Source organism: Doryrhamphus excisus, chromosome 8 (assembly GCF_030265055.1).
Source record: "Doryrhamphus excisus isolate RoL2022-K1 chromosome 8, RoL_Dexc_1.0, whole genome shotgun sequence".
Classification (NCBI taxonomy): domain Eukaryota; kingdom Metazoa; phylum Chordata; class Actinopteri; order Syngnathiformes; family Syngnathidae; genus Doryrhamphus; species Doryrhamphus excisus.
The window spans coordinates 4,788,444-4,811,915 of NC_080473.1; the positions used below are offsets into that span (position 1 = coordinate 4,788,444).

A 23,472-nucleotide genomic window follows, 5' to 3' on the forward strand; every position below is an offset into this window, starting at 1 on the left:
CAATTATTTAATGCAAAAAAAAAACTTTCTTGGCTCTCATGGGGAAAACTACAGTATGCATGGAGTTGCGTTATGAAGTATTAATAGTCTCTGCATTTCCCATGTGGATGTTTTTACATTTTCATGCACTTCCAAGCAGGCAGGTTATAGTGATTACACACCCGCTGGTAAAAAGTCATGACATGCAGTGAGTTTCATGGCTTATGAGTTTTGGATTTCAAATCTTCATAGTCCCATTTATTTCATGTTTTTATGAACTGGAAAACATTTCTGTGTACATGCCGTTCCTTCTCCAGAAGATACTTTGTTGTAAAAGTCCGATTATTTTACCCTCATCCATTGAGCTGAGCATAAAAAAAACAAAAGGAAGAACGGCAGTGACGAGTACCTTCCATCTCATACATACGCGACCCCTGGACACTTTACCAAGCTTCTTGACAAAAAAAGCAGCCCTTGATACTATTCGTGTTCTGCTGTTACAGTTCCAATTCCGCTTGAATGGCGAAAGTGAGGTCTGAGCTCGAGATGGGCATACATTTGTTCATGATAGCAGTGTCGGTTGCCTTGTTGCATAATCCTTCTATTGAAAACACGGCACACACATTCTTCCTGCGTTGGTTTGCCAGCAGTGCAGCAGTTGTCTGCCGATAACTGCCGCAGACGCCGTGTTGTTTGCAGTCGTACAGTGCAAACAAATGACCTGGATCAACGTGAGGCATTCTCGCTGATGGGATATTCTGCATGTAATCTCCTATTGTTATGACTTGATTTCAGCTATAATGAATGGTATACAAAACTGTGGTGAGAGCAGCCATGTTGTTTGGTCTAGAGGCAGTGCCACTGAGGAAAAGACAGGAAGCAGAACTGGAGGTAGCAGAGATGAGGATGCGGAGGTTCACATTGGGAATGACCAGGATGGATAGGATCAGGAACGAGTACATCAGATGGACATTACATGTTAGAGGCCTTGGGGATAAAGTCTGAGATAGTTGGGACATGTCCAGAGAGGACATAAGAGGAGGTTTATGGATGTAGTGAACGAGGACATGAAGCCAGGGTTGAATGGAGGTTTGCTGTGGCGACCCCTGAAGGCAAAAGCCCAAAGAGAAAGAAGTTATGACTTGATTATTGTGGTAAAATTTGTTGTAATATTTCACCATTCTATTGGTTCATCATCTCAATTGAGCATTCCATTGTGGTTGTAGCTGGAAAAATAAGCTAACATTACATTTCTCAGCTGTTCTTCTGGTCATGCAAGATCTGCTGAGTTCCATTGAGCTGAAAAACATGTTAAACGTATATGATCTTTCAATTTGCAAACAAAGGGCATCACAAATGTAAATCGGGTTGCCTTCGATGTTCCCAATAAAGCAGCGCCCTGAGTGCGTATCATATCTGCCAGCATGTGGCATTGTGTCTTTTCACGGCTATTTTGCGCATGAATTACATTACACCGCCATCAGATAAGATTCCCATTGTTGATCAAGATAATGGCTACAAAGCATAGCGGCTGCTATCTTTCTGTAAAACACGTGTCATGGATGGAGAAGTCACTGGATGGCAAGTCATTTTAATACAAGTGAACATCTTACCCGGACAGAAACCTCAAAACAAGTTTCTTAAGGCTGATTCCTCTCCAAACAAAGAGGCTGTGTTGCCATGGTGATGCTGCTGAAGCCATTGACGGGTATCAAGGGAGAACTTGAGAGGTAAAAACATTTATTTGTCACATTTTCCTATACAAAAGCCCTTTTTCGAAAGGTATGACTTCATACATTGCAGGAATGACAATAATAATAATAATAATTATAATAATAATAAGGCATTGGTTACTTGTAAAATTATACACACGCAAAATACATTGCTTATAAGAAGTAGCATAGATCCCTTTTATTTCTTTAAGGCTGCAGTACAGATTTTGGGTTCCGTTTCTGTTTATTTCAGCTGGAAGCATGTGGATGTCAATACTAATTTGCATAATATGTCTTCATTTCCACAGATTCCAGGACCATTTGGTTTTGAATGTGATTAAAAGAAGCATCGGAATCATACGTTGCGTACAGAGTCAAAAAGTCCCTGGTTATTGCATGCAAGCAGCAGTCACTTGTGTTATGGGGAAGGCTAAAAAAAACAACAAAAAACATAGCTTGTGCACCCAAAGGCACTTAGATTGGTACACAGTTATTCTCAGAAGAAGTAATAACAATAAAAAGAAAATTAAAAAAAGTACAAAAATGTACTGCCCAAATGTACAAATATAAAAACACTTCAAATGCCGAACAAACTACTGAGCAGAAATGGACTTCAAAGGTTTGCATTTTTGACCGAGGTCAACTCGTATTAATTCTCTTGTCTCTTTTATTTTTTTAATACTGTGTCACATATGAAAATAACTCTGCATAATTTATACAGTAAGTTGCTTTAATGCCTAGTTGACTGATGCATATAAAACAATACAAAATAGGTCTGACAAACGCACAGCGTTTGCGAATCTGAGGAATTCTTTGTTTCATCTCGTCATATTTTAAAATCGGTTTTGTTCTCTAATAAAAAGGTAGCCCAAAGTCGCTTGCTTTCAAGTGTTTTGGAGCGCATAACAACTTGAAAACCTTCTGATATGATGCGATAACAAAAGTTGGAGGTCCTACATTGAAGTTCGTGTACATTTTGTCTTTTTTTCCTCTGGCCTTTTAGATCAGTGAGAAACTAACATTCAAGCATACATGCTGCTCTCAAACTAGGATCCAGCCCTGGTAAAATGCAACTTATTGAGAAAGACACTTCTCAAGATCCTGACTAGCCCCAGAAGGAGATGATGACACAGTGGCAGTCGTTACGAAAAAAAAATCAAATATTGTCAGATTTTTCATCAAGGAAATGAGACCAATTAAATGTTAAAGGATGAAAGCAACACTGGTAGGGTTTGCTGTTAGTTAATGAGTCTAGTGACAGCAGCCATGTATAAACCTGTACGACAAAAGACTGCATATGGAAAAAAAGAAGTATGTGAGTGTAGCGTTTTATTTACTCGGTTACATGCAAAAATCAATGTGTTTTGCATTTAAACATACACTACCGCTCCAAAGTTTGGGATGACTTGGAAATGTTTTCGTCCAGTCTGAGATATGGCTTTTTCTTGGTAGTTCTGCTATGAAGTCCAGCATCCTGAAGCCGCATCGTTTTTCTGTCCTTGTTAGACCCAGTTTGTGCTGCTCTCTGAAGGGAGTAGTTAACAGCATGGTAAGAGATTTTAGTTTTAGTTTAGATTTTTAGATGGCTTTTCTAATCATCTATTAGCCTTATAAAATGATGAACTTGGATTAGCAGCCATACCAGGAGATTGATGCAGAGGACTGACAGTTGTTGATAGTAGGCCTCTATGCAAAAATGGACATCCTTCTTTTAAAATCATCTGATTAATTTTAATTGTTTGTGAAATGGATACAAATGTTTGTGAAATGCATGTTTTTCTTGTGATCCCAAACTTTTGAGCGGTACTGTATGTAACTCAGTGTTGTGTTGTCAGTGGACCCCCGCATATTCGCTATTCAGCATTTGCAATCCCACATATAACAACAATTTCGATTTTTGATTTCCAAAAGTAGGCCATTTTTGTTTTGTTTTGTTTTTCCTTAAAAAAAAAAACGATGCATTTTACCCAAATTTCACGTCCTCCCTTTATAATTTTCAAAAATATATTAATTCATCGCTGTTTTGGGGTTGAATACGGCCTATTATTTTAAAAAAAATGCTTATGAAAGGAAATTATAGTTTTTTTGCTTAAATTGAGCATTTTCAAGCATAAAATGTTTAAAGTAATTAACAATTATGAGGGCTGTAGAAGATGCATTCAAAGAAGACATGATAATACGTCATAGTCTCCTACACTGGTCACTAGGTGCCAGTAATGTTACATTGATGAGACATTAGCCACCACAGGAAGTGCTCAAAACGTGAAGTAAAAAGAGTTCCCCAATGCTAACATGTGAAATTATATTATGTCTTGTATGTCATATTGGGTAGACCTATAGGGGTGTTATTTAATGTCTAGAGAGCTCTAATAATGTCCATCCATCCATTTTCTATACTGCTTATCCTCACGGAGGTCGTGGGCATGCTGGAGCCTATCCCAGCTGTCTTCGGGCAAGAGGCGGGGTACACCCTGGACTGGTTGCCAGCCAATCACAGGGCACATATAGACAAACAACCATTCACACTCACATTCATACCTATGGACAATTTGGAGTAGCTAATTAAAGTCAAAAACTGTATTTAGAATACACGCCACCCTCTACTTCCTGCTGGTGCCAGAATAAGGTAATAATACTGCAGATGTACGGATATTTTAAAGCTGAGGTTTGACTACGGGACCAGGCATCACCTCTCAATTGACAGGCAGCCACCCAAATTGTGGATTTTTTCAAATAACTGTTTGCATCGATTACGTGGCTGCCAAGGCTCACACTTTGCGGCGGCATGGCAAGCGAATTGCACAGAAAAAAAAACGAAAACACACATTTAACGGGTCACGGATCATTGTTCATTATCATTCATTAGTGGCAAGTAACTATATCCTGTATTTTATGTATTCTATCACAGCTGAATCTAATCTAAGTCACTTTTATTGCAATTGTCGTCAAGCTAGCAGGAGGCCTTGCGTAGCATACGACGGTGCCGCATTGCAGCAGTACAACCCAGGCTTGATTAGAGTGTTGTTATGGACTCTTGATTTTTGGGTGGTCTCTGACGTAACAGCGGGGATCAACTGTAGTTTGTCATTGTGGTGTCAGTCAGTGTTGAATTTTGTGTTTAGAATATGCAATGGGGGGCATTTAGATGTCGGACACGCCTGAGTTAGACTGTACTGACTATTGTTTTTACACAATGAAAAAAAATCTGACAATTTTTGACTTTTGCATCCTCTTTAAACACACAAACTGGACAACGGTTCACATTAATACGAACACGATCGAGAGACAAAACATGGCTTGGAGGCGACAACGCGGTAAACGTTTAACAGCCGGTCGTCGTTGAAAAAAACTGCTCCGATTTACGCCTCGACTCTCTGCTTCCTCGGCGCAACAGAGCTGGACACACGTCGCCCGTCGAGGACTCCACGATGCGGAAAGCATATTAAAGTTAACAGTTCAGCAGACGTACAGCGCTTCCTTCTCTGCGATTCCACTCCTTCTCTGTTGCCTTCCAGTTTGGAGGATAAATTAAATGGTGAATGGCATATTCCAGTTGCCAACTTTCATTCAGTGCCGAGAAAGGTCTTCAGTGTGTGTGAGGGCTCCTTCTTTTCCAGCAATTTCCAGAACACTCTCCCTACACACACACACACACACACATACAAAATGATACAGATGACAGGGGTGGGAGGACGAAGGCTTGTTGTGGATGTGGTGGGAATAACAAACCCCGACAAGGTTGTAGATGGTGGAAAAGAGCAGATGCTTAAAAGCATCATGCACTCAGGAGGATGGAGATTGAGACCCGTAAATAAAGGGCCATGTCTGGTCGTGGGACCGAAGGAGGCAAGTGTCCTTAACCTTTGGCTTGGGAGTACTTGGAGAGCTTTCAGGAGGATGTGGAAGATGAATGTCCAGAACATCAAGTCTTCTAAAGGTAAGTAGTATTCCATTTTTGGATGGTAGCATCCAGTTATTCTTCAAAAATATAAAATAATCATCCGTCTTCGTTGCCTTCAGCAAAGGCGGGCTTGGCTAGTGGGTGGTTAGATAGAGGTGTCTAATAGTAACTGCCCAAATGGGAAGGCACGTGGGCGTTTGGGTGTCGCGGGACGTTGGGGTTGGGGTAGATGCCAGCGGTGGGCGAGCTCCAGTATGGAGCGGTGGGTCCGAAGAAATTGGAGGAGGTAACCGGCATGGACGGCGGGTGAGGGGACACAAAGTTGACCTTCTGCTGGTGGGTGTGGTAAGAAGGCACGTAGGCTAGGTCCGAGGGGTACTTGTACATGGACGACTCGGTGGGGTGCGGCTGCAGCGCCTGAGCGATGCCGTGGAAGTCAAACTTGTAGGCGTAGCGCTTGCCGTGCACCTTGGTCATGATGTTCTTGTCGTAGTAGTAGCGCAGCGCCCGGCTCAGTTTGTCGTAGTTCATGTTGGGCTTGCTCTTGCGCTCGCCCCAGCGCCGCGCCACCTCGTCTGGGTCTGTCATCTTGAACTCGCCGTTGGTGCCCTCCCAGGTGATGCAGCCGGCGTTGGCGCTGTCGGACAAGAGCTCCAGGAGGAACTGCCAAAGTTGGATCTGCCCTGAACCTGACGAGAAGAAGGAGAAGTGGCGTTGTTCAGTGGGACTCCGCATGGACGGCCACCTCCGAGTTGAGGGTTCGTTTTGATACTCCACAGTCTTACCTGGATTGGCTAGGCGACTACTGGTTGGACCAAGTATCTGGTAAGGATCTGTGGACAAAAGCGGGCAAAGTGATTAATGAGCCATTGGAATGGTGTCGGACTACAAATAAACAACAGATAGAGCGACATACAAAACAAGTATGGTCATATCACCTCGTACTTCGGTATGTGACAAAAAATAAATGAAATAATAATAATAAAATAAAGTTACATTTTTTTAAATTACATTTGTTCACTTCCTGCTTTCCTAATATAACAGTTACTGATTGTAAAAGTACCAGATGGAGGGGTAGGATTTAATAAGCTTTGCTTCTTCCTACTCCTTTTGGACATGTGGAACTGAACTGATTATGTGATGCACTCAATTGTAATCTGATGCATGTTCAAATGAAATAAAACCATTACCATTACCATATGCTAGCATGTATTCCAAATACATTTGAATACAACCAATAGGGGGTGCCACAAGTGCCATTTACAGTCATGTAAGAAGCAATTTAACACGGATTAGAATACAGCAGTACGATAAGCTTCTTTCTACTTTGCAGTGTTGCAAGTGCTGCTTACTACCTGGCTGAGCTCTGGGCTGCTCGGCTGTCTTGGTTACATTCTGAGTCACCACCGGTGAGCCTGCAGGTGAAAAATGGAGGAAGTGAGGAAGAGTTAGAATTGGAATTGGACATACTGGCTACCATTCATTAAGACTGGGTAAGTCATGTTTGTCCTTACCTTTGGCACTGTGCATGTTGTTTGACCATCCCGTCCGCCGTACAGCATCATACGTTGGGTCTGACAAGGGAAAGAAAAACACATTATTTTTCAGAGCTGCTGAGATAATTTCAGTGTCAACTCAAGGACAACATGAATTGGTTGTTTTTTTCTTACAGTGAAATGGTTTGGGTTAAGTATGGAACCATGCACTTCAGGTTTTGCAATAATTTCAAGGAATAACATTGAATATGCCTCATTGTGGCTGCGAGGCGGCCGAGTGGTTAGCGCGCAGACCTCACAGCAAGGAGACCTGAGTTCAATTCCACCCTCAGTCATCTCTGTGTAGAGTTTGCATGTTTCTCTGGGTACACCGGCTCCCTCATGCTAGGTTAATTGGCAACTCCAAATTGTCCAAAGGTATGAATGTTAGTGTGAATGGTTGTTTGTCTATACAGTACCGCTGAAAAGTTTGGGATCACTTGCAAATGTCTTTGTTTTCCAAAGAAAAACAAATTTTCATGCATTTCACCAACATTTTTTTTTCAATTTCACAAACAATTAAAATTAATTTTCAAAGAAGTATCTACATTTTTGCATAGAGGCCTACTATCAACAACTGTCAGTCCTCTGCATCAATCTCCTGGTATGGCTGCTAATCCAAGTTCATCATTTTATAAGGCTAATAGATGATTAGAAAAGCCATCTAAAAATCTAAACTAAAACTAAAATCTCTTACCATGCTGTTAACTACTCCCTTCAGAGAGCAGCACAAACTGGGTCTAACAAGGACAGAAAAACGCTGCACAACTGTGCAAGAGAGTGTGTAGTTTAAGACAAAGATGCCTCACAGCTGCACTAAATAGTAGCCATCAAACACCAGTGTCAGTATCAACAGTGAAGCGGCGACTTCAGGATGCTGGACTTCATAGCAGCATAGCATAGCATAGCATAGCATAGCAAAAACATTTCCAAGTGATCACAAACTTTTGAGCGGTAGTGTATATGTGCCCCGTGATTGGCTGGGCACCAGTCCAGGGTGTACCCCGCCTCCCGCCGGAAGACGGCTGGGATAGGCTCCAGCAATCCCTGCGACCCTTGTGAGGATAAGCGTTAGAAAATGAATGAATGCTACATTGTCAGCGTTCACAATGCATCTCTCCCCACATGCGGCGCCAGTTCATCATCACCATCATCAGCGTAGCAGACTATTTGTCCCTGAAACATAATTCCGGTGCCAACAGTGCATTCATAAATCACATTTTGCCCAGGTGAAGTGGCTTTTACAGGATATCTGGACGAGGCAGCGCGGTTGTGTTTGGCACACGCCGCCACGATTGCGGCCCGCTGTTTGACAACGATTACAGCTTGCGACACCCTCACCTCTCTGATGAAAGAGGTGAAACGGCAACACTGACAATTTTTCAACGTGCGTTTGCTTCTCTCCAACCGCACAAGCAAGCTTTTCGTGCAACTTTTGACAAACGGCCAGCGGATTCTTCCAGATGCTGGGTGGCTTCCAGTAACAATCAATCATATCTGACACAAACAGATAAAACATAGGATGTGATGATCTCCCTGCTTTACTCATACTGCACCTTTTGATGGCTTTAAATACTCTCAGCTCAAACGGCTGCCAGAACACACATAGTTACAAAACATTTGGCAACCACATTCATCTTTTTTTTTCCCTTTAACGTTACCACTTTCTATTGGAAGTGTGTCCACTAATCTGCTTGTGTTTCTCCCAGGAGGCGGTGGAGGTGTGAGAGTGATGACAGAGGTTGCGTCAGGAATCGACACACACTGCTTTCAAGGTCAAAGCAATCCCTTTTCCCATCAGCGGAAGCAGAATATTTGGAAGGAACTCAAGTTGACGAGGCAAGTTTGTAGAAAAAAAAATACGCAACACTTTTGTTTTTGCTTCCCTTTTTCATGAGCAGAACTCAAAAGATGTAGAGATTTTCTATGTACACAAAATACCTCTTTGTGTCCCTCTCTCAAATAGTGTTCACATATCTGTCTAAATCTGTGTTAGTGATCCGCCTCTCAGGTGTGCCGTAGGCTGGCTACAATAAAAGGCCACCCCAAAAGTTCAGCTAATGAAAATTAGAGCAAAAACATGCAAAATGACACAAACAATTAATTTTTGTATTGTGTATTATGTACAATTTGCAAATGGTTATCATAGTGAACCTGTGTTTATGATTAATCAAAACAAACAAAAAAAAAACATACAAATCATTGAATTAGTAACTTGAATACCACAAGGATTGGATCCACTTTCATGGAACTGCTGCAATCCAATCAATCTCTGTGCAATACTGCCCCCTTGTGGACAAATATATGTTCACACCTTAATCAAAGGCCAAATGCTCTCCCATGTAAGCCTAAATTAAACCATTTTAAAGACAATCCAACTCTTGAACTCTGGAAGTCAACTTTCACTCATTTCATAACTTTAATAAGTTATTTAAGTGGCTGTTTAATGTTGGATGTTATTTAATGGGGTCATTCCTACTGCGGAATCATCCTCTTTGATCTCTGTCATCTTGTCCGTCTTTTAAAAGTGCCAATATGTCACCAAAGGACTCATTTGGTGAGAGCGATATTCAATGTGTAAGTGTAAAATAGCAACAGACGGATCCAAATACGGACTTCAACTTACAAAAAGGTAATTATGAATGATAAAAAGAGGCGAGAAATAGCCGGGTTGAGAAAAAAGGAGCAAAAAAGGGACAAAGAACAAGCGCAGCGCCGTGGCTCGGAGGGCCTGTCAGGTCCAATCTGGTGGGCCGACAGGAGAGCCGAGGAGCAACGAGTATAGGGGCGAGTCCTGGGAGACTTGTATTTCCTGCCTACCTCGCCTGTAGACAACCTCTCTTTGTTTTACTCCCCCCCCCCCCCCTTTTTTTTTTAACCTCCTCAACTCAACGCCAACCCCTAACCACCCCCAAGCCAACACAACATCCACTCCACACCACCTTTGAAGGAACCCAACAAGGCACAGAAGATGGCGGAGACAAGGATGGAGGAAGAACAAGTCATCAAAGGAAAGAGAATATTGGAAAAGAAGACAAAATGATTGGAATTTTAAAGGAAAACAAACTGTGGTTGGGAATAGCCAAGCTCGTCTTTTCGGGGCGCATTTCCAACATGAAAGTACATCACGTCTGAAAAGGAGTAAGAGGAAGCACAAGTTTGTATGCTGAATAAAAGAAAAAAAGGAATGAAATCATCCTCGTAGGTATTGTAAAGTAGCTGGCAGCAGGTTAAACCACAAAGCACGATGTCGCAACGCAGCGCTGAAGAATGAAACAAGAATGAAGCAGCGCCGCCGCAAAATGTACAACACCGCAATCCACTTTTCTGCTGTTTTTGTGGAGCTGACCACGCCGAGCGCTTGCAAAACACGAAGCGAGAAGCAGCGGCTTGTAAAACATACAAGTGAAGTGAAGGGGGGGGGGTTAAGTAAGTAAGTAAGTAAGCCAGCCAGCCAGCTAGCCCAGCCACGCAGACACGGACCCGAACGTGCAACAACCCCCTCCCTCCTTTGCCTTCATTTTTCCAGGCTTTGCTCTGACGGCGACTCCAGCCATGTTTCCACTCTTGTCTGGGGCGTGGTGCACGCTCCTGGGAGACTTTGACTGCACGACCAGTTAGTCAAAACAAGGCCTGAGTGCTAGACGGAGAGGGCCAGGAAGGTGCAAAGACAACAGGGTTGCAATCATAGCACTAACCGAGAGGGCGTTCTACATACTGTGTAGTACGTGAAAGACAACGAGAGAAATTCAAGCCATGTCGAGTCACGCTATGGCTGAAACACATGGGCAAGAAAAAGCGGTAGCCTTGACTCAGCCTTCTGACTGACTTTTTAAGGCACACAGAATATTGCATAGTATGACTTTATAAACATGATACCTACCAAAAGAAAGGTTCATCACAAAAAAAAGTTTGTTTCTACCCTTTTCCGTTTGTTCTGTTCCAATAAGTTTCAGGAAAATATCAGTTCCCGACTAAAAAAAAAAAAAGCTTTTAGTGAAAAGAAAATTTATATTATATTCATTCATTTTCTACCGCTTCTCCTCACAAGGGTCGCAGGGGGTGCTGGAGCCTATTCCAGCTGTCTTTGGGCGAGAGGCGGGGTACACCCTGGACTGGTGGCCAGCCAATCACAGGGCACATATAGACAAACAACCATTCACCATTCATACCTATGGACAATTTGGAGTCGCCAATTAACCTAGCATGTTTTTGGAATGTGGGACGAAACCGGAGTACCCGGAGAAAACCCACGCATGCACGGGGAGAACATGCAAACTCCACACAGAGATGGCCGAGGTTGGAATTGAACTCAGGTCTCCGAGCTGTGAGGCCTGCATGCTAACCACTCGTCCGCCGTGCAGCCCAAATACTATATATCTAGCCTTGCTAGCTACTCGTACCAATATATAATACACAAATACGTATATAATATTTGCATACCAAATATTATATATCTAGCCATGCTAGCTACGCGTACCCTTGCGCATGCTTCCTGCTTGGTGTGGAGCACTAGTAAAGACGCATGCCAAGCTCCTATCAAATGCACTTGTGGCCGTTTTTACGGTTTAAAACCACACTAGAAACAATCTCAAAAAAGATTCATAAATACGTCTTTGGGATTGGGCATTCGGTGTAGTAGCAAATGCGTTAGCTATGTTCACCCTAGCACCCTCGTTAGCTATCCTTTGCATGATATTGTGTTGCAAACGTTGCACTGAGCAACTTCTTCTTTGGTGTTTGCGGCTATTTGTGATATGAGCATCGAAACTTGGAATTTAAATATTAATCCCGCTTCCCATCGATGCTCGAGACTCAACGCTAGTCCCGAGGTGGGTTAATTCTTGGAAGCGACATTGCTTTTCATGCATTATCATTTGAGTAGGAAGGCGCCCCTGCAGAAAACAGTAAAGGGTGGGAACATTTGCTGCATGCTTTGCATGGGAAAATGTCAAAAATATGTGATTTGAATTATGTGATGTATTCCATTGTACTTTGTATGCATGTTTTTTTATTTTTATTTTTTTATTTTTTTTATTCATATTGTATGCATGTTTAAGTAAAATCAAATACAAATATTCAAAATGTAAATCCAGCCATCCAAATTGAAGTCTTAACATAAATGATTGTGTTGGTTTATGTTAAGATAAATCAAAACATGGGTGATTTTTCACACATGTGAATATACATTATACAAAATGAATACCACAAAACATCCCTTGGATCTTTTTTTCCCAACATATAAAAGGCAAACAGCATGTTAGCACACACAAGGATGGCTGCCCCGAGGATGAACCACCGTATTTCCTCATGCGCCCAGAAGAACTGAACCATACGAATGAAGTTCCAAGTCATGAATCGCATGAATTTGCATTGCAGCCAACACAAAACAACAACAACTTTAATGACAGACTCAACCAACAGCGAGAAGTGAACTCTGCATGGACCCGAATTTACCAAAATGTACCACATATTGCCAGTAATAAAACATCTTACATGACTTTACCAAACAAGCAGCCCACTTAGGGTCGTTTTTAAGTTGGGGAAAGACTGCTGAAAAACAATGTAGCATGCTACAAGCCACACACACACACAAGACACTACGCAGTGAAAGACAGACACGCACACCCTTTCATTGCCGCTACATTCTGTGTTTTATACGCTGCCTCTTTTATTCATAACATTGCATTTTACACCCCAGCGTCTGGGGCAGATTAGGGCTTGTCTCCTGCGGGATGCTCATGCTCATACTCGACCCTGAAAGTCTGCAAAGTATTTGGCTCCTCTGGAGTAGCAATATGAACAGCAACATCTGGCAGTGCTGATCTGTGAAAGCGTCTGATAAAGGTTTATCCTGCAGCAAACCGTCTCTCCTATTGATGCACATTTTTGACATCATTGGGATGGGAAACTCATGGTTGACCGTTCTGGCATGAATTTAGTAGGAAATTTGACAAAAAAAAAAAAAAACAAAACACATTCGACAATGACACAGCAGCTTTATAAAAACTATATAGTCTTGAAAACTTTATTTATTTTTTTAACAGCAGCGGTTAACTTATTTTTACACTCATATATTTAAAATCTTACGTCCATAGTTTTTATACCTTTTATACCTTTCTTTTTAACTTTTTTTTTCATACAATTTTGGGGAATTTATTACATTAGGACAGCACTCAGGAACACATTTTGACTTCACTTCATACTTTTTTTTTAAGTAGAAAAAAGGGATAAAAATCTAATCATAAATTAGATTATTTAACAAATTATAATAATATACAATTATTATAATAATAATAAATTGAATGATTATTGTAAATTATAATCATATAAAATAAATATATATAATTATTACCTTAATATATCATATACTTATTCTATAAAATTAGGATAAATTATCATACTAATACATAATACGTTATATGTTATTTTTTGTTATTTTTACATTGGCTAAAAACTATATATTTTATTATTATTATTTTATATATTATGATTGCAATCCAACAAAGCATTTTTAAATAACGCATATATTATTTCATATAAGAATTGCAGGACCTGACTTTTTCAATAAAATTGTAATAATATTAATTTGAATTATAAAAAATCTAAATAAATAACATTACATACAAATCTAATAACATGATTGCAACGTGACAAATCTTAAAAAAAATGAAATCGCATCATTTGACTTGTGATAATAAAATATAATATATATAGGATAAAGAATACAGTATGGTACATTTAATATGGGAATAAAATGTAAGGGATTGTGTTTGACCTTAAGTGAACCTTGTCTTTGAATGTGATTTTTTTTAATACAAATAATGTGACTTATTGTGTAAAGTGCTAAATTGTCATCCAGTACGAAAATTTATTGTTGTTTGCATCTTGATGCAAACTTTCAGTTTGAGAGGAAGAAATCAGCAAACGAGAAGCTGAGGAACTTTTTTTTGCGTTCATCCTCTTCATTTTCTGATGTTTTATGAAGGATTTGGACCACCAAAGTGTACTCGGACAATATAAATGGTAAATTGCATTATTTCTAAGGTGGCCAGGGTCACTGAAGGTGTTGTGTTTCAATTGGGAAGATATCAATGTGTTTGTATGGACTTTTTCTCAGCTGGGAGGCGGCTTTGCCTTAGCTAAAGAATGGACCACATGTAGATTCACAGCCTGGCGGCCCATAATAGAATTCACCTCTTGCGAAAAGGGAAATGCTCTTGAAGGGAGTCACCCTCTTTCCCTGCCAGTCCAAATACCTGGTGCTGAGAAGCAGGAAAGGCCCGGGGTCGAGGGGTGACCCAGCAGAATCTTATCAAGCTCGCCCCATGGTCCGCTCGTATTTAAGCCTTGTAGCATCGGTCCCCGCTGGGCCAGATAGCGAGCACGAGGGCATTCTCGAACACTTATCAGACGCAGCGTTTCCTCTTTTTCCTGCCTGGATGGGCCTCTCATCCTGCTAGCCCGCGCTATCTTTGTTATTGCAGTCCTCTGTGGTGGTGACACCATATGGACGACGTAAAGGATGTGTAGCTTTCTTTTAGCAGTAGGCGGTGCAGTGTTTGTGTTATGTCAGCACAGTCGTGTTTGTGCAGTGAAAAGGTATCCAGAGGAAGTCATCCTGGGCGTTGTCCTCAAAGGCTTAAGCTTGGCTTTTTTTGCTGGGATTCTGGTGGAAAGATCTTGAATATGATGAAGAATTAGTTAAAAACCTATTTTAAAAGGAGTGCAACTTTTAATGAAGATGTCCAATCCAATATTTTTGGAAATGTTATGTACTTTTTGGCCTAAACTAAGCAACCATGTTTAAATGAAGATACAAATGTAAGGCATTCAAAGATGTGGTGATTTTTTGCATTTGATTTGATTATTTGATTGCTGCAGAAAACACTGCTAACATGTGAGAGTCTGAATTATGTCTTATTTATATCTTATATGTCTACTATATTGACTAATATGAGCATAATGGTGACTATGGGGGTGTTATTTCACATTTGTAGGGCTCTAATAATGTATTTAGAAGGTTATAAACAGGTTTTCTACAAAAATATTCTGTTTATAAGGGCCTGGAAGCAACTAACCAAACAATAAACAAGGGGTTACTGTATGCTGTAACTGTGCCAATTGTCGCCATTGTAGTGGTGTACAAAAGTTAACGCATTGGTTTTGACAGCTGTGGCTGTAGGCAACCTACTCATGTAGGGTTTTTTTTCGGATGGCGGTAGCTGCATGTGCTTTAAAAATGTGCTTTAAAACTACTCAGCTACTGGGGTGTTTTCCTTGAAACTGCTGTGTTTATTGTTATTATTCTCCCAGTCTATTCACAATTATGAGGGCCTTAACATGCATGAAAAACAACCAAAATATTATATTCCAGGGGTCCTGGACACAAACCTGCATGTCGTTATACTTGAAGTAGAGTTAGGACTGTTAACACATGACTTAAAAATTGCAGGTAGAGTTAAAAATGTGGATAAGGCAACAGTTTGACCCTGGAACGGATTTATTTAGTTCATTTCCAATGGGAAAACTTACATTTGTTTGATTTCTGCAGGGCTGCACGATGGTTAGCACATAGGCCACACAGTCAGGAGATTGGAAAGGATTGGGTTCGAATCCCCGCTTGGGCATCTCTGTATGGAATTAGCTTTTTCTCCTCGTCCGTGTGTGGTTTTTTCCGGGTACTCTAGTTTCCTCCCACATTCCAAAAACATGCTAGGTTAATTGGCGACTCCCAATTGTCCATAGGTTTGGAAGGTTTGGGATCACTTTGGGATCACTTTTTCTTTGTTTTTCAAAGAAAAACAAATTTTCATGCATTTCATAAACATTTTTATCTATTACACAAACAATTAAAATGAATCAGATGATTTTCAAAGAAGGATGTACACAGGCCTACTATCAACAACTGTCAGTCCTCTGCATCAATCTCCTGGTATGGCTGCTAATCCAAGTCCATCATTTTATAAGGCTAATAGATGATTAGAAAAGCCATCTAAAAATCTAAACAAAAACTAAAATCTCTTACCATGCTGTTAACTACTCCCTTCAGAGAGCAGCACAAACTGGGTCTGACAAGGACAGAAAAACGCTGCACAACTGTGCAAGAGAGTGTGTAGTTTAAGACAAAGATGCCTCACAGCTGCACTAAATAGTAGCCATCAAACACCAGTGTCAGTATCAACAGTGAAGCGGCGACTTCAGGATGCTGGACTTCATAGCAGGACTGCCAAGAAAAAGCCATATCTCAGACTGGACAAAAACATTTCCAAGTCATCCCAAACTTTGGAGCGGTAGTGTATGTCTATATGTACTCCTGCGATTGGCTGACGACCAGTCCAGGATGTATCACGCACCACGCCTGTCGCCCAAAGACAGCTGGGATAGGCTGTGAGGATAAGCAATGATTTCTACAGTAGGTCCTGTAGGCGGCGCTCGTCGATGCAAGCGGACTGTAACAAAACGCAGTATATTCTTCAACCCGCAATTTAACTTGTAAAACCTTTGGCTTTGTACAGTTAATCGACACTGTAGTTTTAGTGTGTAAAACAGTACTGCATCAAATACTATATTATTTTGTATTAGGCGGTGGGAAAAACCCATGCAGTGCAGTTCTATAGCGCCCTGAAACAGAAGGATTGACCTCCTAAATTCCCTCTTTTGGTCTCTTTTCGACCCCAAAGCAGTATGCACTGTCGTCACAAGCACTCATCTCTGATATACAATCAGCCTCCCGGACCATATCATACACATGAATTGTTGCCTCAGCAACAGCTGCCACAGACGCACGTCAACCCCCGCCTCGTTTCCGTAATCACTGCATTCACCATCCTGTCTTCACCCGTCAACACCGCCGCTTTTTACATTTTATCTCCTAGTTAATATGCTGCTATTCATTTCAATTGCCCGTGTCATTTTCTTCAACATCACAAAAGCTACACCTGGCGCCCGGGGCTTGTTCAAAAGCACAAAACAGACAAGTACCTTCTGTTTTTTGTTTTTTTTTTAATTTTCCAGTGTGTGTCCGACAGGCTTACCAGCCAGTCGCTGACTTCTTCTCTCTTTTCTCTTCATTTTCCCTCACCTCGCTCGCCCATTGATGAATAGAAACATGGACTTGGAGAGAAACAATAGCGGATAATAAAAAGTGCTCTTACCTTCTTTGGCAGGCAGGCGTGGTGCTGGGTCTGTGTGAGATGGTGTGTTGTAGGATAATGATGAACTACCTGCAAGAACACACACACATATTAAAAAAAAAAAAAAAGTCACATTAAATGAAAATATTTTCAATTTCAAACATTTTGGAAAATGGCAATCAACACCTCAAAGGAAAATGCTCATTTTATTTAATTTTGCCCATTATGCACAATCATTACATGACACATGAACACATACTGTATGTCTTTCTCTAAAGAGATAAACCAGACGGCTCATTAATGCACGTAATGTCTTCATTTTATATTTAGAATATGCCAAGGGCCAATTACAAACAATCCAGTGCTGTACTTTGTACACCCTTTCCTTAAAGAAACCTGCACTAGTATGGAAATGTAATAGAATGTTATATAAAACAACCAGCAGGTGGCGGTACAAAGTCCACACACCCACACACCCACACACACACACACACACTAATGCTTTTATTCCTGAACCGGCGTCCCCATTTGGACTTAATAAACAATGTCATTGGAAAATAATAGACAGTATAGCATAGCATTGCACAGTCCGCCCCCTAAAATTAAGGAAAAAAATCACTACAACATCATTTAAAGCGCAAAGTCCTACCCTGAATAATAATACAAAAAAATCCTAATAATAATAATAATAATAAAGGTGCGAGGCTGGCTGCCGAGTGGTTTCACCTTATGTAGCAGAAGCCATGCCAGCGCTGCATTCCTGCACTTACACACAGGCAGGCACCCTGGGCGGCACCAAAATGCTCTCTTAATTTTAGCTGCCCCAGGCATAAATCAAGCCAGTGGAAAAACAGACCCAAAAAATGCACAGAGAAAACACAACGATGTGGAGCGTGTTAGGATTCAGCGGCTGCTGAGTTGGGAGGAAAGTTTTCTCTCTTTTTTTTTTTTTTTTTTTCTTTGTCGAAATTGGACTAAATGAAAACTGTGGAGAAAAAGTTTGTGTGCGATTTGATTCAGATCCTCTGTGCCTGTTATGGGATGGGGGGCGGGGGCGGCTTGGTGGCCAAGTTAGCCTGTGTTATTTTAGGGGGTGCTCCACAAATGCATGCTGGCCTCCCAACACCCCCCCACCCCCCGAGTTCTACCTATTCCGCGGCACCCCCAAGGTTCTGCGTCTCGTTTAGAGACCTGGGGGCCTAAGAACAGGGGAACCATTGTATGAGGCAGGGTCCCTGCACAGCAATCAAACGCAGCTCCTCATAGAAAAATAATTCCTCATGCTGAGTGCAGGCACGCAGGCAGCCATCTTTGGAATAAGGCAGAAAGTGTATAAGGGGGTGAGATGAAGAGAAAAAAGGAGGAGGAAGGGGCTGTTTAACCCTTTTCCGACTGTGCGCCACATATGTGGGCTGACCCAGACAGGCAAACAGGCAGCATTGCTGAGAAAACCTCAAACCATCCCGCAGAGAAATCCAGGATGGCTGTTAGGACGACTAGCAAGGAGGGGTGAGCGACGCGGAGCGAGGGAGGCAAATGACAGGGAATTTTGGCTGTGCTGCGTGTTTATTTGGAAGGCCTCTTCCTCTCTCCGAAAACAAACAGGTCCTGGTAATCTGACAGCACAGTGGCCCATGTTAAACCTTTCTCTGCTGATACACTCCATAGGATTGCATAATGTAACTCCAATATGCCAGCCAGGGTTGTAACACCGACAGATGGGTTGTTTATTCTCTGGAGCCATAGGATAGCATCACCTAAACATGTGGTGTGGCCTTTTGTCAACAAACAGGACCCAAGTCAGTCATGTTAGAGTAATAATTGTGACAAATACACTACCGCTCAAAAGTTTGGGATCACTTGGAATTTTTTTTTCTTGGCAGTCCTGCTATGAAGTCCAGCATCCTGAAGTCGCCGCTTCACTGTTGATACTGACACTGGTGTTTGATGGCTACTATTTAGTGCAGCTGTGAGGCATCTTTGTCTTAAACTACACACTCTCTTGCACAGTTGTGCAGCGTTTTTCTGTCCTTGTTAGACCCAGTTTGTGCTGCTCTCTGAAGGGAGTAGTTAACAGCATGGTAAGAGATTTTAGTTTTAGTTTAGATTTTTAGATGGCTTTTCTAATCATCTATTAGCCTTATAAAATGATGAACTTGGATTAGCAGCCATACCAGGAGATTGATGCAGAGGACTGACAGTTGTTGATAGTAGGCCTCTATGCAAAAATGGAGATCCTTCTTTGAAAAATTATTTGTGAAATTGATAAAAATGTTTGTAAAATGGATAAAATTGTTTGTGAAATGCATGAAAATTTGTTTTTCTTTGGAAAACAAACAAATTTGCAAGTGATCCCAAACTTTTGAGTGCTTTTGGAACTTTCCAGTGCTTACAGTGAGTTATGATGAGTTAGATGTCTTATTGCTTATAAAGATTGAGTGGTATTTCATATACTAATAATCTTAAAATTAACTTTTTAGAATGTCATAAATGGGGTTTCTCTGCTCTAACTATGAAAATCTTCACTATATTAATATTGAATCCTACTTTGAGGAAATTCACCTGGAACCAGATAAGCGTGATAAACGTAACAGATGCCTGTTCCTCGAACCAAAACAAAATGATCAAAGGTACAGCTCCGGCAGTTGTAGCTGACTGACTTTATTTAAGATTCGTAGCAAAGCCTGCTTTTATTGTATTTTATTTCACAAAGCTAAGTGGTGGGGGCGTAGACTTGGGGTGGACAATGATTAAAAGTCACTACTTCAAACACATAGAACAAACAAGGGAGGCGGATGATGCGTTTTTCTCATGTTTCGTCCTCATAGACAGACTCCAAGGACACATATTACTGTTGAACTATCATTAAATTGCCCATTTTGCATAAAAAGGCTACTATAGCCGTGTAACTGACATAGTAAGGTGACAATAAATGAATGGCAGATGATATTAACAGATGAATGTCGCTAAAGTCCACCTCTGTTACTGACTGCTGATTGGTCTGTGGGGGTATATGTCAATCTAAATCAACTGGGATCTGAGCAACCCCCCGACCCCCCTTGACTCTGCTCTATAGAAATGTATGGATAATCCCAGTAGGTTCAGAAAAAGGTAGCGGAATACACAAAAACAGGATCCCCGCCACAGGGTCTGTCCAACTGGTTATCCAATTGTCCAATATCAACATTCCTGTTTGGCAGGAGCCATCTGCATCTCCACTTATTTCAAAAGCGATATAAATTCTTGGTATCGCCGAGCGTCTGATGTCTCGCGTTTAAAAGTGAGCAGCTGCATAGTAGCTCTGTTTGCGGCGGTGCATGGCTAGCAGCAGACAGGCCCTGCACACCAATGATAACCTGCCAATAGAAAGAAAGTCCTGCGCAAGGAGCTCAATAAAAATGTTGCGAGGGTTGAAAGGGAGGGAGAAACGTTTTCCCGACTCAGCCTTCAAGGCCAGATGTTTATGGTCTGTATAAACTATTGAGGGCTCGAGAATGTCCCCCACTCAGCAACAGTGTGGTGCAGCTCTTTTTTTTTTTTTTTAACTTGACTCCCACTGTAATCCGTTCAGATACACAAGAAGAAGCAACAGTATTTCTGTTCACAAATCCTCCTCAGTCATCGCCAGATGAACGTATATTTTACACCATTTTTGTCAAATATAAGTGTCTAAATGTGGTGACTATAGGGATGTTGTTTTATGTGTAGAGGGCTCAAATAATGTTTAAAAAACGTATCTAGAAGGTCGTAAGTAGATTTTCTATGGTCAAACAGTGAAAATAATCTGTTTATCAATAAGGAATCCTACTTTGTGGAAATTCGGATGGATGGATGGTTGAGTGGGTGGGTGGACGGACGGATGGACGGACGGATGGATGGATGCTTTATTCATCGCCAGGAGAAATTCACAGATCCAGCAGTTTACAGTTTACACCGGGGCATGCAGGGTTCAAGAAAATAAGGGAATGGTAGTAGTATATAGTATATAAGTATAGTATATAAAGTAGTATTGTAAAATAATATAAGGCTCAAATAACAAATACAGTAGAGCAAAAATATCAAAAATATAATAGCAAAGCAAGCAAAATGGTCGGGTCTGGAACCAATTAACCGTGATAAACGAAGAATGACTGTCTAGCACCCCTCGAGAAAGTGAAAGTTAAGCTTGTGTGAGTGATAAAAATGTATGTATTGTGTGTATTATTTTTCCATCAGTCCTACAGTACTTAAGTGTGTCATGGAGGGTGGGCCTTTGGTCTCGTGCTAAAACTACCAGTGGGAACACTACGCAAATTGCAAGTGTCTTTTTTTGGTTCGGACCAGAGTACCCAACCACAACTGTGAACGCAGCCTTACTCATACCCACATTTTTTTGTCTTGGTACTGCTGTCTTTCCTCTATATCCCCCCCTTTCTGTGCACTCTGTTCCCACCACATGTGGTATCAAACCGACCTACGTGGGTGCGATAAAGCAAACAGTCCACAGTCCCTCCCCGACAGACTAATTTGAACAAATTCTCCAATTGCACCCCAAATTGAAAGCACATTGGGTTGCGGACAGCCATCATTTATAAAAATCTGCGTGCAAGAATGAAGCCAAAATATTGCACTGGCAACTACCCTTGTTACTGAGAGCAGCTGCTTTGCCCAGACAGATGCTCTCATTGTGCTAGTGAACGCACTCGGTACCTGAATGATGTATCAGCGCAGGACACTGCGGCGATGTTTGTATATGGAGTGGCCGCAGGGTGGGGAAGTGTGTCCCAGTCTACATTCGGGGCTTAATGACTGTATGGAATGTTAATCAGAGGTTCAATAAACAGACCGAAATCACGCATGATGCACACAGATGTCTATGAAATGATTGCAGCAGCCCCTTTAGACCATCTACTGTTCAGGCGTGGGTCCGGGATAATGAATGAAGGAGTCCTCAATGAGGGAGAAGTCATGTGACTTGTAATCACTAATACATTCAGGGTTTGGCTTAAATGTTCCCTCCATCAATTTTCAGCTGAGCAGCTCGGCCTGCCTCCAGCATTCATGAGTGAATCCAGAGGTCTTTTTTTTTTTTTTACTCTGGACGTCCCACTATGATTGCTCCAAAGGAGGAGACGAAGAAACGGATTTAGTTACCAAATCATTGTCCCTGCTGGGTCCACACGAAGTCTGCCTCTCTTAGGCATTTCAATGTGAGTTCCTAATGGCCCGTAGGCTTCCTAGCGTCAGTAATATTCTGTGTGCTTCCCAGACAGCTGCTCCGAAGCAAGGCAGTCCAAGCACGGGAAGGGAGAATTCATTGCTTTTGTTTGTCGGGAAGGGATCCAAAGCAATTTTAACCGGGCAAGCGGAGAAGATTCCACAGCGCACACAAGGTCTAAATAATGAATAAGAGGGGCAGCAACGGGCAAAGTCACGATACAGCACGCTTAAGCCGCGGCTAAGTCGTGCAGCCGGCGGCCATAATGAAAAGTGCTGTGCCGAGTGGCGGTCAGACAGATCCAGCCGCTGCCGCGTTGCACAATGAGGCTGTTATACTCCTGACAAGCATCCCTCTCTGCCCTGACAACGTGCACGGGGGAAAAACTGTTGACACCCACTAAAGCACAGTTCCCATTACATCACGCTGAGGCCCATCACAACATTTTGGGAGTTATGTTAAATTTAGTGGCGGCATCAATCACTCCACCCAGCGTGGTTTCGTGATGTTAAAAGAAGCTCTTAAAGTTGTTTTTAGCTGGAGAATGCAAAATATTCATTAATAGGCGCAACAGGTCTCTGTGATAATCACTGTGACTTAAAAAAATATTATCCTCTCCAGATGGTATGTTTTTTATTTGAAAAGCATTTGCATACGGCCTCAGCAAATTGCTTTGTTTCCCAGCTGAAACATATGAAGCGGGATTCCATCGAGAGCCTCTTCAAAGGTAATAAGCTCAAATTTAGTTGCCTGGACACACTGGCCTAGCATGCTTCCCCAGGCAATGCACCTGGACCTGTTTCTTAGGACCATGTGGAATACAGCACAGTGAAGTGTAGCGAGACATGTAGCGGGTGGACCACTTTGCTGAGGACTGGAAGCCATCACGGCGGATAAGAAAGTTTCCGAGTCGACGCTAGCATCCATGTCAACACTGGCCAGGTTGACATAAACATAGTAGCAGGACATTTGGTGCTTTTCTTAGCCACTTCTTGTCAAATCAACACCGATT

At 41.7% G+C, this 23,472-nt stretch overlaps 1 protein-coding gene and 1 long non-coding RNA gene across 8 annotated transcripts in view; one reads left to right on the forward strand and one right to left on the reverse strand.

Annotated features, from left to right (window-relative positions):
• The window catches only part of LOC131134684 (uncharacterized), a 68,022-nt gene extending 56,490 nt beyond the window's left edge, over positions 1–11,532 (forward strand). Inside the window, exons 4-6 of one of the 2 annotated variants that reach the window (XR_009131454.1) lie at positions 6,209–6,417; positions 6,926–7,085; positions 8,837–11,532. This is a non-coding gene — a long non-coding RNA (uncharacterized LOC131134684). The remainder of the gene's footprint in view (positions 1–6,208; positions 6,418–6,925; positions 7,086–8,836) is intronic. The other variant, XR_009131455.1, reaches the window with a different exon arrangement.
• Positions 1,703–23,472, reverse strand: part of fli1 (Fli-1 proto-oncogene, ETS transcription factor) — a 39,917-nt gene continuing 18,147 nt past the window's right edge. For all 6 annotated transcript variants that reach the window (XM_058080197.1, XM_058080196.1, XM_058080199.1 and 3 more), the window contains 5 exons: positions 17,285–17,353; positions 7,107–7,166; positions 6,948–7,007; positions 6,378–6,425; positions 1,703–6,281 (listed from right to left, as the gene is read on the reverse strand). In XM_058080197.1, coding sequence (XP_057936180.1) covers positions 5,752–6,281; positions 6,378–6,425; positions 6,948–7,007; positions 7,107–7,166; positions 17,285–17,353 — 767 coding nt within the window. In that variant the 3' untranslated portion in view covers positions 1,703–5,751. The remainder of the gene's footprint in view (positions 6,282–6,377; positions 6,426–6,947; positions 7,008–7,106; positions 7,167–17,284; positions 17,354–23,472) is intronic.